Source organism: Pristis pectinata, chromosome 12, assembly GCF_009764475.1.
Source record: "Pristis pectinata isolate sPriPec2 chromosome 12, sPriPec2.1.pri, whole genome shotgun sequence".
NCBI classification, from domain to species: domain Eukaryota; kingdom Metazoa; phylum Chordata; class Chondrichthyes; order Rhinopristiformes; family Pristidae; genus Pristis; species Pristis pectinata.
This window is the reverse complement of record NC_067416.1, coordinates 51,696,882-51,711,914: the sequence shown is the minus strand read 5'-3', so window position 1 is coordinate 51,711,914 and position 15,033 is coordinate 51,696,882. Positions and strand designations below refer to the sequence as shown.

The 15,033-nt window shown below is 52.2% G+C and overlaps 2 protein-coding genes across 2 annotated transcripts in view; one reads left to right on the top strand and one right to left on the bottom strand.

Annotated features, from left to right (window-relative positions):
- The window catches only part of LOC127576545 (zinc finger protein 239-like), a 257,965-nt gene that overhangs the window by 5,160 nt on the left and 237,772 nt on the right, over window positions 1–15,033 (top strand). The window lies entirely within an intron of this gene.
- LOC127576409 (zinc finger protein 664-like) lies at window positions 9,816–12,833 on the bottom strand. The gene is made up of 3 exons (XM_052026919.1): window positions 12,745–12,833; window positions 12,423–12,550; window positions 9,816–11,132 (listed from the first exon to the last, which is right to left on the bottom strand). Exons 1-3 carry the CDS (start codon window positions 12,831–12,833, stop codon window positions 10,048–10,050), a joined length of 1,302 nt encoding a protein of 433 aa, XP_051882879.1. The 3' UTR covers window positions 9,816–10,047.

The following is a 15,033-nucleotide window of genomic DNA, read 5'->3' as shown; positions in this document are numbered from 1 at the left end:
GACCCCTTGTCGCTGAGATGTAGGGGGCGGGCTCCAGCTAGTGAGTCCAGCCCTTGCCAGGGACTGGCAGCACCTGCTCCATGTGTCGAGAGACCCAACTGGATCTCACTGGTGTCCCCCGCCAACCTTCACAACTCTCCCCAGCCTGGAGATTTCTCAATGGTAACGAGCGCAAAGGCCCGCAGACCTCAGCAGTGGGTCACACTGGAGCGCCACATCCCAATGCTGTGTGGCTGCAACACTCAACACAGCCCATTCAACACCAGCCCCATGGGCAGCATCTCAACACTGAGCCATTGTAACCCAAGGGTCCTTGACTTGAAATGTTAACCCTGCTTCCCATTCCACAGATGCTCAGTGCTTCAGGCATTTTTTTTTACAGAAAATGCTAGAAATATTATTTTCATTTACCTTTGAATTTCCTGTCACATCTCTTTCAGCAATGCCAACCTTGAAGAAATTCTCCTCTGCTCTCTGGCAGGATTTCTGTCCGTCTCTTTTTCCCGTTCTGGTGACGGACCTTTGAGCTGAAATGTTCTTTCTGCCTCCCTTTCCACAGTTGCTGCCTGACCTGCTGAGTGTTTCCTCCAGACTCCGGGATAGGATGTTTTCTCCTTGGTGCCGGGGTCAGGGATGTGTTGGATCAGGTACAGAACATTAGAACATGGAACATTGCAGCACAGTACAGGCCCTTCGGCCCTTGTCACCAGGCCCTTGTGCCGACATTTTTTCCTGCTCTAAGATCTGTCTAACTCTTCCCTCCCACATAGCCCCGTATTTTTCAGTCATTCATGTGTCTATCGAAGAGACTCTAAAATGTCCCTGACGTATCTGCCCCCACAACCTCTGCCAGCAGTGCGTTCCACACACCCACCATTCTCTGTGTAAATAACTTACCCCTGACATCCCCCTTGTACCTTCCTCCAATCATCCGAAAATTATGTCCCCTTATGTTAGCCAAAGAATTTCATTGCACCCTGGTGTATGAGACAATAATCTAATTTGAATCTGAATCAGTGGACAATGTTGGAGGAAGAGCCTGTGAATCTGTGCCTGAGCTGGAAGGACTGTATGTCCCTGGGTTGTGGTGAGGGAGGAGTTGTGGAGACAAGTGTTGCTCCTCCTAACATTGGAGGGCACAGGGAGGGGGTGGGTGAACCAAGGAGTCACGGTGAGAATGGTCCCCGTAGGAAGCAGAAAGGGGTGGGGCGGGGAATCTGGTGGTGGGATCCCGTTGCCGTTGGCGGAAGTGACAAAGGAGAACGTGCTGGAGACGGGAGGCTGGTCAGGTGAGAGGTGAGGACGGAGGGAACTCTGTGTCTCTGTCCTGTCCGGGGGTGCTGGAGTGGGTGAGAGCAGCACAGGAAATGACCACCCCTCATCTCCTCAGATTCCTGCATCTGCAGCTCTTGTGACCCCACTTCGCACCTTCGAGCCTCTTGTCTCCCCCTCAGTCTCCCCTCTCCCCCCGGCTCCACCTGCCTCCTTCCACTTTCATTCCCTCCTGAGCTGTTCCGACCTGTTCCCCACCTGCCGCTGTCTCCCTGCTCCGTCCCTCCCGCCCACCCCCCTCCCTCCCTTCACCTTCTTCCACCTGCCCACCTTCCCCCTCCTCACCGGGTTCCACCTATCACCTACCAGCCCCTGCCTCACTCCTCTCCCTCCCCACCCCACCCCTCGCTCAGCTCTGTATACTGGCAATCTCCCTTCCAGTCCTGATGCAGGGTCTCGACGTCACGACAACAACCTTTCCCTCACTGTCAACAAAACAAAAGAGCTGGTCATTGACTTCGGGAAGGGGGGCTGTGCACATGCACCGTCTACATCAATGGTGCTGAGGTCGAGAGGGTTGAGAGCTTCAAGTTCCTGGGAGTGAACATCACCAACAGGCAGTCCAGATCAAATCACGTAGTTGCCACGGCCAAGAAAGCTCACCAGCGCCTCTACTTCCTCAGGAGGCTAAACAAATTCGGTATTTCCCCTTTGACTCTCACCAACTTTTATCGATTCACCATAGGAAGCATCCTATCTGGATGTATCGCAGCTACTACCCCAGTGTGATAAGACTATTGAACATTTCCCTTATACGATGAGATGGACTCTGACCTCACGATCTACCTTGTTGTGACCTTGCACCTTATTGCACTGCACTTTCTCTGTAGCTGTGACACTACTCTGTACTGTTGTTTTTACCTGTACTACCTCAATGCACTCTGTACTAACTCAATGGAACTGCACTGTGTAATGAATTGACCTGTACGATTGGGATGCAAGGCAAGTTTTTCACTGCACCTCGGTACAAGTGACAATAATAAACCAATACCAATACCCTCCTCCCTCCGCAGATGCTGCCTGACCCGCTGATTTCCTCCAGCACTCGGTGTGTGTGGGTTGCTCCAGACCGCAGCACCTGTGGAACCTCTTGTGCCTCTGTTTAACTGCAGTTTCCACTGAGTCTCCGGGCAAGCCGGGAGCAGTGAGGGCGGCCCGAGGGGAGGTTGCAGGAGGGGGCGGTGAGGGTGGCCCGGTGGGGGGGGGGGGGTTTGCGGCGGGGCGGTGAGGGCACCCCGAGGGGAGGTTGCAGGGGGAGCAGTGACTGTGGAGCCAAATTGCCCAGAACTGTTCCCGGAACCAGGGAACTCCCCTTTATTGGTTAAAAGACGTGCCCGAGACCGGCCTCCCATCTACACCAAGGGCAGCCCTTGGCTTTGACGGGACATGGGGGATCCTGATCAGTTGGGGAAGTGGGCCCAGGAGTGGCAAATCAACTTCAATAGAGATAAGTGTGAGGTGATGCATTTTGGAAAGTCAAACCGGCGCAGGACTTGTACTGAGAATGGCAGGGAGTGTAATGGAACAGAGGGACCCGGGAGTACAAGTGCACAGCTCGTTAAAAGCAGCGTCACAGGGAGACAGGGTGGTGAAAAAGGTGTTTAGTGCGCTGGCCTTCATCAGTCAGGGCACTGAGTACAGGAGCTGGGACGTTACATTGCAGTTGTACAAGTCATTGGTGAGTCCGCACTTGGAGCACTGTGTACAGTGTTGGTCACCCTGTTGTAGGAAAGACGTGGTTCAACTGGAGAGAGTGCGGAATAGATTTAGGAGGATGTTGCCAGGACTCGAGGGCCTGAGTTATAGGGAGAGGTTGGGCAGGCTAGGTCTTTATTCCTTGGAACATAGGAGAATGAGGGGCGACCTTATAGAAATGTTTAACATTACGAGAGGCAGAGATAAGGTGGACGGTAACAGTCTTTTCCCCAGGGCAACAATGGCTAACACGAGGGGACATCATTTTAAAGTCATTGGAGGAAGGTATAAGGGGGATGTCAGGGGTAAGTGTTTTACACAGAGAGGGGTGGGTGCGTGGAACGCACTGCCGGCAGAGGTTGTGGGGGCAGATACATTAGGGACATTCAAGATACTCTTAGACAGATACATGAATGATAGAGAAATGGGGGGCGATGTGGTAGGGAAGGGTTCGATTGATCTCAGAGCAGGGTAAGATGTCGGCACAACATTGTGGGCCGAAGGGCCTGTACTGTGCTGTATGTTCGATGTAGGGGAATCCAAAACTAGGGGGCAGAGCGAGAGGGTAAAGAGTTAAAAGGGACCCGAGGGGCAACTTTTTCACGCAGGGGGTGGTGAGTGTGTGGAACGAGCTGCCAGAGGAAGTGGGTGAGGCAGGTACAACAGCATCATTTAAGAAGCACTTGGACAGGTACATGGAGGGGTGGGGCTTAGAGGGATATTGGCCAAATGCAGGAAATTGGGACTAGCTGGGTGGGCACCGTGGTTGGCATGGACTGGTTGGGCCGAAGGGCCTGTATCCGTGCTGTATTGCTCTGTGACCTGTCAACAACAAAATTTCGCACACTTTACAACAACGGGGCACAGATGGTCATTAAAGAAACAATTGCGTTGACTGGGCTTCAGGCATTTACTTCAACGGTGCTTTCACACAACAGCATCGACTCGTGTGGGCTGCGTACTACAACAACAACCTCCAATAAGGGGGCATTACAACAACTGCAAACACTTCACAGGACATTGGAAGAGTAATCTGCCAAAAACTAGGAATGAAGGGACGAAAGGATTATCCACATTGGCACAATCCTACGACTTCTCACATTAATGGGATGATCCAACATCTGGCACTGAACCAGCATCCCAACAATCCCTTCCATCGGAAGGGCATTGAAATAATCATTGCTAAGTTGGTTTATTATTGCCACACATACAGAGCTGCAGTGAAAAACTTTGATTTGCATGTCATCCATGCAGATCATTTCACTTGTAATGAGAATATTTGAAAATTCATTCCTTGTTCTTTCCTGATTCAACAGCAAGAGGCATTCTCAGATAAAGGAGGCACGTTACACGTGTTAAAGGTTATAAAAACCGACTATTAGAATTATATAAAGTCCACTCATTAACCACTTCACCGAAATACAGAGGGAAAGAATCAATCAATCAGTCAATGAATTGATCTACTACAGATGCAAGAGGGAAGCCCAGGTGTCCAACAGCCTCTTCTGTCTGTCTCTCTTTCTCTCTCTCTCTTGCTCGCTCTCTCACTGTCTCTCTCTCTATCTTTCTCTCTTGCTCTGTCTCTCTGTCTCTCTCTCGCTCTCTCTCTCTCTCTCTCACAGCACCCTGTCGACACTCCAGCCTAAACAGAGATTCTGATTTGCACAGAGAAGTAGCCCCATTTGAACACCCTCCCTTACCCTGCTACTTTTCCATGCTACAAGGTGGCACATTCATATCTCTTGGGACCTTTGGCCTAGGCACATGACTTAAGGACATCAGGATTTGCAGAAAAACATGTTTTTCACTGTTTAGATAACACGTTCCTCTCAAGGCTGAGGATCAGCTCTCCACTACATTCTCAAAACATTCCCCACATTCCCAGCTCACTCTATTTTGTCTCACACACTTTAGCACAAACTAAGGAGGAATCAAATATGACTTCTGGAAAATTTAACTCTCTCCTTCCAAGTTGTTACTTGTGAATAGAAAGCTGAGGGTTTGGGTTCTTTTTTAAACAAAGTACCCCAACTGGATAAGATTGGTATTGGTTTATTATTGTCACGTACCGAGGTACAGTGAAAAACTTGTCTTGCATACCGTTCATACAGGTCAATTCATTACACAGTGCATTGAGGTAGGACAAGGGTAAAACAATACAGAATGCAGAGTAAAGTGTCACAGCGACAGGGAAGTGCATTGCAGGTGGACAATAAGGTGCAAGGTCATAATAAGGTAGATCGTGAGGTCAGAGTCCATCTCATCGTATAAGGGAACCGTTCAATAGTCTTATCACAGTGGGGTAGAAGCTGTCCTTGAGCCTGGTGGTATGTGCCCTCAGGCTCCTGTATCTTCTGATTGATGGGAAATGGGAGACGAGCGAATGATCTGGGTGGGTGGGGTCTCTGATTATGCTGGCTGCTTCACCAAGGCAGCAAGAGGTATAGACAGAGTCCACGGAGGGGAGGCTGGTGTCCGTGACGCGCTGGGCTGTGTCCACAACTCTCTGCAGTTTCTTGCGATCCCGGGCAAAGCAGTTGCCGTACCAAGCCGTGAAGATTAGTGAAGAAATCAGAATGAAATATCCCACCAATGCTGTCTGATGGGGTCCGGCTGCTGGATAATATTAAACGTGCATGGGGTAAGATCCAGAGAATTCCCGAGGGGAAGGAGAAAACTGGATGGACACCAGCATCCAATCACAATGAAGAATGAGAGAACGTGTTCAGTTACAAGACCAGCACGATGTGGACTGTGAAAAACATAAAGATCAGATGATGAGCAAGTGAAAAAGGAAAAGGAGAACTGTGACAGGTTACACAGTCCGTGGGACAGAGACACGAAAACATCAACAGAGCAAATCTGTGCGTTAACTGAACAAGTGAGAGAACAGAAGCAGAAGTGAGATCGAATGGAAGTGAACTATCGGAAGCTCAGTGGGATGAGGGAGAATGGGACAGAGGGGAGTGGTCACCGCTTCCTCTAATCTGCGTCTGGCCTCCCCTCGGCAGTAGAGGAGGCCGAGGACAGACATGTGGGTGGGGGAATGGGAAGTGGAATTAAAACGGCCGGTCACCGGGAGATCCCGGCTGGTAGGCGGATGGAGTGAAGGTTCTCGACAAAGCGATGCCCCGATCTGTGTCGGGTCTCACCGGTGTAGAGGAGGCCGCACCGGGAGCACTGGATGCAATAAATGACACCGGTGGATTCACAGGTGAAGGACGGCCTCACCTGGAAGGACTGTCTGGGGCCCTGAATGGTGGTGAGGGAGGAGGTGCAGGGGCAGGTGTAGCACTTGGTGCGGTTCCAGGGATAAGTGCCGAGAGGGGGATGGGTGAGGAGAGACCAGCTGACAAGGGAGTCACGGATGAGCGATCCTTGCAGAGAGAGGAGGGGAGGGGAGGAAAGGGAGGGAGAGGGAGGGGGAGGGTGGGAGAGGGAGAGGGACGGAGGGGAAAGGGGGATAGGGGGAGGGAGTAGGTGAGGGAGGGGAGGGAGGGAGGGAGGGGAAGAGGGGGAGGGAGAGAAAGGGGAAGAGAGGGAGGGGAGGTGGGAGGGTACAGAGAGGGGGATGATAAGGTGGTTGATTAAATTTGTGAGGTACAGCTCAGAGCTGAATCAGAATCAGGTTTATTATCACTGACGTATGTCGTGAAATTTGTTGTTTTGTGGCAGCATGAAGACAAAAAAGTTACAAAAATAAATAAATGGTGCAAAAGAGGAATAACGAGGTAGTGTTGATGGGTTCATGGACTGTTCAGAAATCTGATGGCAGAGGGGAAGAAGCTGTTCCTGAATCACTGAGTGTGGGTCTTCAGGCTCCTGTACCTCCTCCCCGATGGTGGTAACGAGAAGAGGGCATGTCCCGGGTCTGGAAGGCTGCAACGTGCCCAGAGGGAAGAGGAGGTGCTGTTCCTCAGGCTGGTGTCGGGCCTCATTGTAACAGAGCAGAGGGTGGGGGTCGGGGTGGGGGTGGGAGGGAGAATTAAAGTGACAGGTAACCGGGAGCTCAGGGTCACTCCTGCGGACTGAACGCAGGTTCCCCACAGAGCAGTGACGCAACCTGTGTTCGGTTCCTCCGGTGCAGAGGAGGCCACACTGTGAGCACCCAATGCAGTGAGTGGATTGGAAGAAGTGCAAGTGAATCATGAATAAGAGGAAAAGGGCTTCCAGACCCCACATTAAATTCAATGCTGGGTAACTCATTCCCTCTGTTTGTATCAGAACTGGTCACTTCTGCTGTCGATCATCTACCTGTAACATTGGAGAAACAAAGGACGGCAGATGCTGGAACCTGGATGAAAAACACGATGATGCTGGAGGAACTCAGCAGGCCAGGCAGCATCCGTGGAGAAAAGCAGGTGGTCAACGTTTCGGGGTCAGGACGATCTTCAGGACTGAGGATAGGAAAAGGGGAAGCCCAATATAGGGTAACTTGGGAGAGAATAGGTCCCTTTAGGCATCAATGCTGTCATCTGTGTGCGGAACCACAAGAGAGGGGCGAGATCTTAAATGAATATTTCTCATCTGTATTTGCACAGAGAAGGTCATGCAAGCTAAGGAATTAAGGGATACGAGTAGTGATGTCTTGGGACATATCGTCATGACAAAAGAGGAGGTGCTGGCAGTTTTAAAGCATATTAGGGTGGACAAACCTCCAGGGCCTGACCAATTGCATCCCAAGACCTTGCAGAAAGAATAGGAAAGAAATTGCACGGGCCCTGGCAGAGTTATTTGCATCTTCCTTAGCCAGGGGTGAGATACCAGAAGTCTGGAGGGTGTGCCTTTATTTCAGAAGGGCTGCAAGGACAAGCCAGTTGACCTCACATCAGTGGTGGGAAATTACTGGAGGGGATTCTGAGTGACAGGACCTACCAGCGTGTGGAAAGGAACAGACTGCGAAGGGATAGTCAGCATGACTCTGTGAATGGGACATCATGTCTCACAAACATTATTCACCACTCTCGGTGGTGGAGCAGCCGTCCAAAACTAGAGGCTCAAGCAAAAGGAGAAAGAGTTAAAAAGGATTGGATCGGGTGGCAGCTGAGGGAATGTTTCTCATGGGGGAAGAATCCAAATTTTCAGCGGCATGGTTTTGGGCTGAGGGGTCACCTGTTGGCGATAAGGAAGATTCTGCCACTTTTCTATCAATCAGAGAGACAGGGCGAGAGAAGCATCTACAAAATACATTGCAGTCATTCCCAGTTTTGAAAGCATCTCCTTAAACTCTGATCATCAGGCACCGATCTCAAAAGGGCAGAATCTTTCCTCAACCTGACTTGGGAGTGGTTCTTCAGTTATCGTATTCAGGACAGAAACCAATGAACTTTGTTTGAGGTGGTGAATGGGGGAATCAGGTAGGACAATGAATGAGGCGCAGGATCTGTCAGGACAGTCCTGTATTGCAGTGACACAATTGTGTGAGGTTCAGCCCATTGAGAACAGCCCCGTGTTGAAAAGAGCTGGGAGTAGCACAGTACTGCAGCGGTTAGCGTAACGCCATTGCAGCGCAAGTGACCTGGGTTCAATTCCAGCCGTTCTCTGCAAGGAGATTGTACGTTTTCCCCGAGTCTCCGTGGGTTTCCTCCGGGTGCTCCAATTTTCTCCCACATTCCAAAGATGTATGGGTTGGGAAGTTGTGGGCGTGCTATATTGGTGCTCGAAGCAGGGTGACACTTGTGGGCTGCCCCCAGAACACATTATGCAACAGATGCATTTCACTGTGTGTTTTGATGTACATGTGACTAATAAAGATATCTTAAATCTTTAAAAAAAAAGTAAACAAACTCTCTTACATTCTCCCCGAGGCTTGATGGATGGGGAATGTCACAGAAAGATACAGCACAGAAACAGGCCGACACAGTCCACAACTCCACACTGATCCCACATTCATCCTTTTTTTAAAATTCTCCCGACATTCTTGTCAACTCTCCCCAACTTCTCCCACTCATCAAGCGCAATTTACAGCAGCCAATTGACCTACCAACCAGCATGTCTTTGGGACGTGGGAGGAAACTGGAGCTGCTGGAAGAAATTCCCAGTCACAGGGAGAACCCCCACACAGACTGTACCCAAGATCTGGATTGAACCTGGGCTCCTGTCACTGCAAGGTAGCAGCTCTATTAGCTGTGCTGCTCTAATATCTGGGACAAGACCCCTGCTGAGCTGTTGTCTTTGCCAGCAATCTGCTGAAAGTCCTGCAGGAAATTCCGGGGAAGGTCTTCACCCACACAGTTCATCAATGTGGAACTTGTCACCACACGGAGGGATGGAGGTGAACGACTGGAATGCATTGAGTGGGAAGCCGAATGAGCACAGAGCTCGTAGAGCTGCTGCCTCACGTTGACAATGTTCAATCCCGACCTCGGGTGTTGACTGTGTGGAGTTTGCACCTTCTCCCTGTGACTGTGTGGGTTTCCTCCCACGTCCCAAGAGGTGTGGGCTGAAAGGTTATTAAAGTCCTGTAAATTGTCCCTAATGTGTGGGTGATGAGTAGAATCTGCTGGTGGTGGGGGTGAAGCAGGGTGTGGTCAATGCAAATGTAGGCAGAATTTTAAAAATGTATTAACGTACGATCAGAGTAAATGACTGGTTGATAATCAGTGCAGACTCAGTGAGTCAAAGGGCCCATTTCTGTGCTGCATCTCTCTATTCCTCTGAATATTCATACTGGGTGAGATGGGAGGAGGCTGGTGTGGAACAGAAACACTGGAAGGCACCAGATGGGCTGAATGGCCTCTCTTTCTACTGTTCATTGTGTGCATTGCAGAGGCAGGAAGGGCCTTAGATAAAGTGTTTCAAACAGAACTGCTTTATTTTAATCAGAGATCCAGAACAATGAACTCTAACTCAGTTAAAGAGATTACAAAAGAAAGTGAACTGTGCCCAATGACCAGGGTTCAATCCTGGGCGAGATCAGCAGCGTCGACAGAATCTGACCCCTGTGAACACCTGCAACACTTGTGAATTTGTGCTAGATTTCAGTAGCAGTGATGGTTGTACATTGAGCATACAGCATGTTTAATCTTTCTCCACTGTGTGAATTCGCTGGTGTCCCAGCAGCTCAGATGAGCAAGGGAATCCCTTCCCACACTCAGAGCAGATGAATGGCCTCTCCCCAGTGTGAACTCGCTGGTGTCTCAGCAAACAGGAAGACCGAGTGAATCCCTTCCCGCACTCGGAGCAAGTGTAAGGCCTCTCCCCGGTGTGAACTCGCCGGTGTTTCACCAGATCAGATGAACGGGCGAACGCCATCCCACACGTTGAGCAGGAGAACGGCCTCTCCCCGCTGTGAACTCGCTGGTGTGACTGCAAGTGGGATGACTGTGTGAATCCCTGCCCACACTCCGAGCAGGTGTATGGCTTTTCCCCGGTGTGAAGCCACTGATGTTGTGTCAAGTAGGCATACCGAGTGAATCCTTTCCCACATGTAGAGCAGGAGAACGGCCTCTCCCCCGTGTGAACTCGCTGGTGCATCATCAGGCTGGATAACCAAGTGAATCCTTTCCCACACGTTGAGCAGATGAACGGCCTCTCCCCAGTGTGAACTCTCTGGTGCATCAGCAAAGCGGATGAACGAGTGAAGCCCTTCCCGCACTCGGAACAGGTGTATGGCCTCTCTCCGGTGTGAACTCGCTGGTGTCTCAGCAAATTGGATGGATGAGTGAATCCCTTCCCACACTCGGAGCAGGTGTACGGCTTCTCCACGGTGTGAACCTGCTGGTGTATCAGCAGGTCAGACGACTGAGTGAATCCCTTATCGCACGTCGAGCAGATGAACGGCCTCTCCCCAGTGTGAACTCTCTGGTGCATCAGCAAATGGGATGGCCGAGTGAATCTCTTCCCGCACTCAGAGCAGGTGTATGGTCTCTCCCTGGTGTGAACCCGCTGATGCGCTCTCAGGTTGGATAACTGAGTGAATCCTTTCGCACATGTTGAGCAGGAGAATGGCTTCTCCCTAGTGTGAACTCGCTGGTGTCTCATTAGGCTGGATAACTGAGTGAATCCTTTCCCACACACTGAGCAGGAGAATGGCCTCTCCCCAGTGTGAATTTGCTGATGTTGCGTTTGAGATTCCAATAAACAAATCCTCTGCTTGTTGGATCCTGTAAAAGAAATTTACAGAAGTCATCAAGAGGTACAGGACAGTATTTCAGCTGAGATTTTAGTCTCTTTTGCAGCAGAATCAATGGCTGCATTTTAATCACAATCCCCAGGGCATCAGAAACGGCCCCAGCAAAACAGTCATTCACCAGCCGGGGCCTGGAGTCCACCTTGGGCCGAGTCGGCAAAGAAAGCAGCAAAATCAGAAAACCTGCCGGAAATCCGAAATAAAAATAGAAAATGCTGGACACAGGTCAGACAACATCTGTGGGAAGAGAAACAAATAATGTTCCAGGTTGGAAACCCTTTGTCAGAACCGAGAAAGTGAGAAAACAAGTTTTAAATTGCAGAAAAGACGGGGAAGGGATAAATACACCATTAAACCCACAGGAAGTGGGAACAGGAGTAGAACATTCAGCGTCTCAAGCCTGCTCTGCTATTCAGCAGCATCATGGCTGACTTTCCTGCCCTGTCCCCATAACCCTTGATTCCCTGACTGATTAGAAATCTATCCCAACCTGAAATATACCCAAGGACTCTGCCACACAGTTCTCTGTAGCATGATGGGCACCAGTAAATTTCTCTTTCATAAGGCTATGCTAACTCTGCTCAAACAATCAATCAGATAAAAGGGCAGTAGACAAACTAAAGCATTAACTCTAATTCTCTTTCCACAGATGTTGCCTGACCTGCTGAATTGTCCAACAGCTTCTGCTTTTACTTTAGATTCTGACATCTGCAATTTCTCTTTAAAAACAGGGCAAAGAGAACGTTTCTGATTGAGAATGTCTCAGCAACCCTGGCCTCACCCTGAGTTTAAAAACCTGTCAGTGATCGAGATGAATGAGGGCAGATAGAGAGAGAGAGAAATCAAACACAAAGGGATATTTCATTAACTGTGAAACACATGCTGCAGCTGTTGCTGGAACCACAGGCCTCGGCAACAGTTCTGGCCCACATTTCACAGCGTGAACATTGCCTTGTCTCCAACTGCCTTTGTTAGTCTATTAAGCAGAAAGGTCAATAAAACATAGAGCGAGGCTCGGGTTGTTTAAGTGAAGCCAATCAGAGATGCTCCTTTTTCTTCCGCATCTATCCCTCCCCGCACCCCCATATCTATCCCTCCCCACAATCTATCCATTCCCCCATTCCATCCCTCCCCCACAATCTAACCCTCAACCACCCCCCAATCTATCCTTCCCTCCTACCAATCTATCTAACCCCCACCCCATCTTTCCCTCCCCCAGCCCCCATCTATCACTCCCCCATCCCACCCCCTCCCGCACCCAAACCTCTCTGCAAGTTGCTTTTGCTCTCTCCCAGGTCTAACGGAAGGGTCTCGGACTTGAAAAGTTCCCTGTTTCTCTTTCCACAGACGCTGCCCTCACCTGCTGAGGGCTTCCCGCACTCACTGGGTTTGCTTTGATTTCAAGCAGGAAAGTGCCCGGGTCCCCCGTGTGGAGCGGGAGGGGGAAGGGGAGGGAAAGGCCGGGACTGCTCAGTGTGGCCGCCCGCAGTGATCCTGCAGCCCGCACGGATTCTCACCCCAACCGTGGGCCGGACCCCGGACTCGATCAAACTTCCGGGTCCAAGGTGACGCGCAAATGACGTCACCTCCATTGTGCACCTGCGCTGTGGGCTCGCTCACTGCAGCCAGAGCGCTTTCTCGGCCGCGGTGTCTCTTGGGTAAATTCGGCTGCCATGCGAACCAACCTGAACAGCGCCTTTAAATAGCTTCGTTCTCCACGGCAAATCATTCTGCCGACAATAACTGTGTGATGAAGGAAACACTGTTGTCAGTCTGTGCACGGAAAGCTCCAGAGATCTATCCTCTGATTTACAAACGATGTCCCTGAGTTATCTCATCAGGAGACACAACATCAGGCAACCTATTCAGACCAGACAAAGCAGAAAATGTCAGGAATCAGCCAGGGTTCCTGCTCCCCATCCCAGCTGTGCAGAAAACCCCACCTCCAGCTGTGCCTCACCAGAGGAACTAATTTGCCTGTGTTTGGGACAACAAAGAGCCGCTATCACAATGATGCAAATACACGGCACACACACAGGTCGCATTCACCCACAGAGCAGACGGGTGAATTATTCTGGGACAACTCACCAAGTTGTTTGTGCGGGAATCCATTGAAAACCAACCTGCTCGTTCCGACCCCCGCTGAATGGACAGTGTTCAGGAGCAAGAGCTCCTGCTGGTTCCCCCACCCCTCAACACTGCCCTCTCTCTGACCCGAGGGTCACTGTGAGTGGTTGGGAGCTGGAATTTGTGTTTGGCTCGTTCTGAGCCAGATCCCACAGATCGAGGGCCCAGACACGATGGATGCAGACACGGACTCTGTATCTGGGTACAGAACGGGCACCTGATGTGTCTCCTTGCACTCGATGTGACGTTTTCAACTCCGGTCTTGGTCCCAGATTCTGCGGAAGCTGTTGGTGAGACCGGACCGGGATCATGTGTGTCGCTCCGGTTGCCATTCTGCAGGAAGGGTGTCATGTGCAGGGACAGGGTTCACGGGGATGTCGCCGGGACCGGAGGGCTTGATGTGATGAAATGACCCATATGGATGTGATGCAAAACAAAGTTTTTCACTGCACATTGGTACATGTAACAATAATAAACCAATTTACCTCCTGCCCAGAAATCTATCGATCTTACTATAGGGGCTGGAGGAGGTGGTGGAGATGGTGGGGGTGAGGATGGGGAAGGAACCTCAGAACAACGGGTCTTTTAAAATTGTGTGTCTGCAGCTGAGCCCAGTGTGGGTCAGCACACTCGGGGATGGGGCCGGTGCTAGCGCAATGTAGGGACGTGTCTTGGAGCCAAATAATCTTCTGGCGGCGGGTGTTTGCGGGGAGCCCAGAGGGGATGGGGATGAAATGTTGGGCAGTGAGCCCAGGACAGGACACAGTGAAGGGCGAGGCCCCGGGGACACAGTTCCCTGGAGGCGGCCACACAGGTCGGCGGGCGGGAGGCGCGCTGAGCTCCGGGGACCAGGGGAGGGAGCTGGGACCGGTGTCCCGGGGAGTTCAGCCCACCGACCGGGGGCATGACGGCCGCTGGGCCGGGACGGGACGGGGGGAGGGGCAGCCCGGGGCCGGCGCCGGGGGGCGGGGCGGGGCGGGGCGGGGCGGCCCCTCTCCGGGGTTGCTCGGCAACGCCCGGCTCTGTGACGCAGGCGCACTGGGATGGCGGCGGCGCGGTGGCTGTGGGTGACCGGGGCCCTGCGGTTGGGGCGGGGGAATGGGGGGGGAGGTGGAGGTTGAAGTGGGGAGGAGATGAGGGGGAAGGGGTGGGGGCACCGAGGGGCAGTGGGAGGGGGGAGGAGGGGTTAATGTGGGTGTAATGAGGGGGAATGAGGGAGGGGAGGGAGGGGGGAATGAGGGAGGGGGGAAGGCGAGGGGGGAGGGAGGGGAGGGAGGGAGGGGGGAATGAGGGAGGGGAGGGGGGGAATGAGGGAGGGGGGGAGTGAGGGAGGGGGGGTGAGGGGGGAGTGAGGGAGGGGGGAATGAGGGGGGTGAGGGAGGGGGGAATGAGGGAGGGGAGGGAGGGGGGAATGAGGAGGGAGGAGGGGGGAATGAGGGAGGGAGGGAGGGAGGGAGGAATGAGGGAGGGGAGGGAGGAATGAGGGAGGGAGGGGAGGGAGGGGGAATGAGGGAGGGGAGGGAGGGGGGAATGAGGGAGGGGAGGGAGGGGGGAATGAGGGAGGGGAGGGAGGGGGAATGAGGGGAGGGAGGGGGGGGGAATGAGGGAGGGGAGGGAGGGGGGAATGAGGAGGGGAGGGGAGGGAGGGGGGAGTGAGGGAGGGGAGGGAGGGGGGAGTGAGGGGGGAATGAGGGAGGGGGGAGTGAGGGGAGGGGAGGGGGAGTGAGTGAGGGAGGGGAGGGGGGAGT